This window comes from Sinocyclocheilus rhinocerous, unplaced genomic scaffold (assembly GCF_001515625.1).
Source record: "Sinocyclocheilus rhinocerous isolate Xijiao unplaced genomic scaffold, SAMN03320098_v1.1 scaffold975, whole genome shotgun sequence".
Taxonomy (NCBI): domain Eukaryota; kingdom Metazoa; phylum Chordata; class Actinopteri; order Cypriniformes; family Cyprinidae; genus Sinocyclocheilus; species Sinocyclocheilus rhinocerous.
In genome coordinates, this window is record NW_015628726.1 from 2,077,715 (window position 1) to 2,080,555 (window position 2,841).

General features: G+C 34.3%; 1 protein-coding gene across 1 annotated transcript in view; it reads right to left on the bottom strand.

Moving 5' to 3' along the window:
• The window catches only part of LOC107738415 (protein-methionine sulfoxide oxidase mical3a-like), a 60,584-nt gene that overhangs the window by 45,332 nt on the left and 12,411 nt on the right, over positions 1-2,841 (bottom strand). Inside the window, exons 10-11 of the mRNA XM_016550185.1 lie at positions 2,063-2,164; positions 1,495-1,500 (exon numbers count right to left, since the gene is read on the bottom strand). Of these exons, the coding sequence (XP_016405671.1) occupies positions 1,495-1,500; positions 2,063-2,164 (108 nt within the window). The remainder of the gene's footprint in view (positions 1-1,494; positions 1,501-2,062; positions 2,165-2,841) is intronic.

The following is a 2,841-nucleotide window of genomic DNA, read 5'->3' on the forward strand; positions in this document are numbered from 1 at the left end:
AGCAGAGTAGGCTTATGGAAGGGAGGGGTTTGCTCCGAACTTGCTTGGAACGAATCGTTCAAATCATTGGCAAATGACTCTAATATTAAATGTATATTCTGAGAAAATTACAATGTTTTCTGACCTTAGATGCATTTAAACCAGTTGTAGGGGACTCAATATTAATACACTCAACACAATATTAGGACACTTTAAAATACCATATGACCTGCTCTTTAATGTCAAAGATGCTGAAACCACTATTCATGCTTTTGTCTCATTTACCTGCAAGTTTTAATTTCCAGGTTACAGTATATTCAAAATTCTGCTACTAGAATACTCACCCACACCAAGCGCTCTGCCCACATCACCTCAATTTTGTTCAATCTCCATTGGCTTCCGGCTGTATATTACTGTATATTAGATACAAAATTCTCCTGCTTACTTTTAAATCGTTGCACAGCCTGGCTCCCTGGTATCTCTGTGAACTGCTCCTCCCTTACACCCAACTCGCCCATTACACTCCTCTGATTCTGGTCTTTTCAGTATATCTCTGTATCACCTCGTTTCAATGGGGGGTAGATCATTCAGCGGTGCTGCACCCAAACTATGGAATTCTCTCCCCCGATCTCTCCGCTGTTTCAATAATATTTCTGAATTAAATCACTAGTTATCTCACCTGTTATCTGAATGTTATCATTTGTAAGTTATGTCCCGCATCCCTTTGTTTTCTGAATGGTATCATTCATATTTTGCGTCCTGTTTTTTTTCTTTTTTCATTCTAATTTTTTCACTTGTATTAGTGTTTGTCATTTTTGTTTATTATATTGATATTTTTCTTTTCAAATTGTATCTTTACTGTACAGCATCCTTGAGCACTGGAAAGGCACTATATAAATAAACCTTTATTATTATTCATAAAAAATCCTGAAAAAATTATCACGTTTTCCACATAAATATCAAGCAGCACAACTGTTTTCTACATTAATAACAAAAAAAAAGGACCAAATCAGCAAATTACAAAGATTTGTGTAGGATCATGTGACACTGAAAACTGGAGTAATGGCTGCTGAAAATTCAGCTCTGCCATCACATTTTAAAATATATTAAAATACAAAAGTTATTTTAAATTGTGAAAATATTTCACAATATTACTGTTTTTATTTTATTGTTTTTTTTTGTATCAAATACACGTAGCCTTGGTGAGCATTAGAGAATTCTTTCAAAACATTTTATAATTCGGTAACACTTTATTTAAGGGCCTCTTAACTAGTTGCTTATTAGCATGCACATTACTAGAATATTAGCCATTTATTAGTACTAATTAAGCACATATTAATGCTTTATTCTACATGACCTTATTCTACATCCCTAATCCTACCCAATACCTAAACTTAGCAACTACCTTACTAACTATTAATAAGCAGCAAATTAGGAATGTATTGAGGGAAAAGTCGTAGTTAATAGTAAATCAGTGTTCCCTATTCTAAAGTGTTAACTCTAATTATTACTGACCTCAAACTTTGGAACAGTAGCATATATTTATTTTGCAAAAGAAAACAAGGAGGGAAGGAAGCATATTCTGTTAAGTATCTTGTAGTATTTAGGGAAAATATATGTTGATGCCTGAATGACAAATACCCAGGTATACAACAATTCATGACACATGAGCAGAATGAATTTCTGTGTAAATCGTTCATAAAACTACCTTTGGGTAGGCCAATTTAGTATGTCAATTTACAAAAGAATGGTTTCATGCAAAATTCACTTCTTTTATACCTCAATTCCATCTTTTTGAACTTAATTTAGTAAAATATAACATCTATACAATATGTTAAGTATTTATGTAAAATATAAGGCTACTCTGAACTCGAACAGACAAGAAACTAGCTTTTGAAACAGCATTAAGACTAAATGAAGAAAAATGAACATGTAAGACATATTTCAACAAAACAAGCTTAGTTAAAAAAAAAACATTTCATTTAGTCACAAAGACAATAATAAATATGGATGAGTAGAGAGGTAAGCAGGTACTTAGAGTGTTAATGGGAATCTGGGAACATGGGATTGTACTACAGTTTACCTTCCTCCATGCAGGGACTGGAGCCAGCCGCACTGACTCTTTCAGAGAGGGAGCGGCCGGAGAGGGGGTCAGTATGAGCCCCAGATCGGGCATGGAGTCCCCCTGTAACCAGTGGCACGTGCGTGATGGGTGAAGTGACCAATGAAAAGTGAGGAAGTGCCAAAGCCATTAACATCCATTTAAGTGAGAAGAACGGAAAGGGGGGGGGGAGAAAAGAGAAATAAGGATAGGCATGCAGAGAGAAACTGAAAGTAAATGACTGAACTGACTGCAGAAAAAAGACCTGTAATGTGCCATGCATGAATAAAACTTAAAAACAACAACTACTAAAAACATGTGACCAGGGACTGAGTTTGAAACTACTTCATGCAGGAAGCATAAGGAAACAGATGAATGAGCAGACATCCAAATGAGTCAGAGCATGAACACCTGAAAAAAACACTACCGTTCAAAAGTTTGGGGTCAGTAAGATTTTTTTAAATTGTTTTTGAGAGAAGTCTAATGCTCACCAAGGCTGCATTTATTTAATAAAAATACAGTAAAACAGAAATATTGTTAAATATTATTATGCTGAAAAACAAAACTTTTTTATTTTAATATATTTTTTAAAAAATTATTTATTCCTGTGATGGCAAAGCTGAATTTTCAGCAGCCATTATTTCCGTCTTCAGGAAACATTCCCTGTTATTGTCACAGTTGAATACTCCTTAAGTTGTGCCGCTTAATATTTTTGTGGAAAGCAAGATACATTTTATTCAGGATTCTTATATTAATAGAAC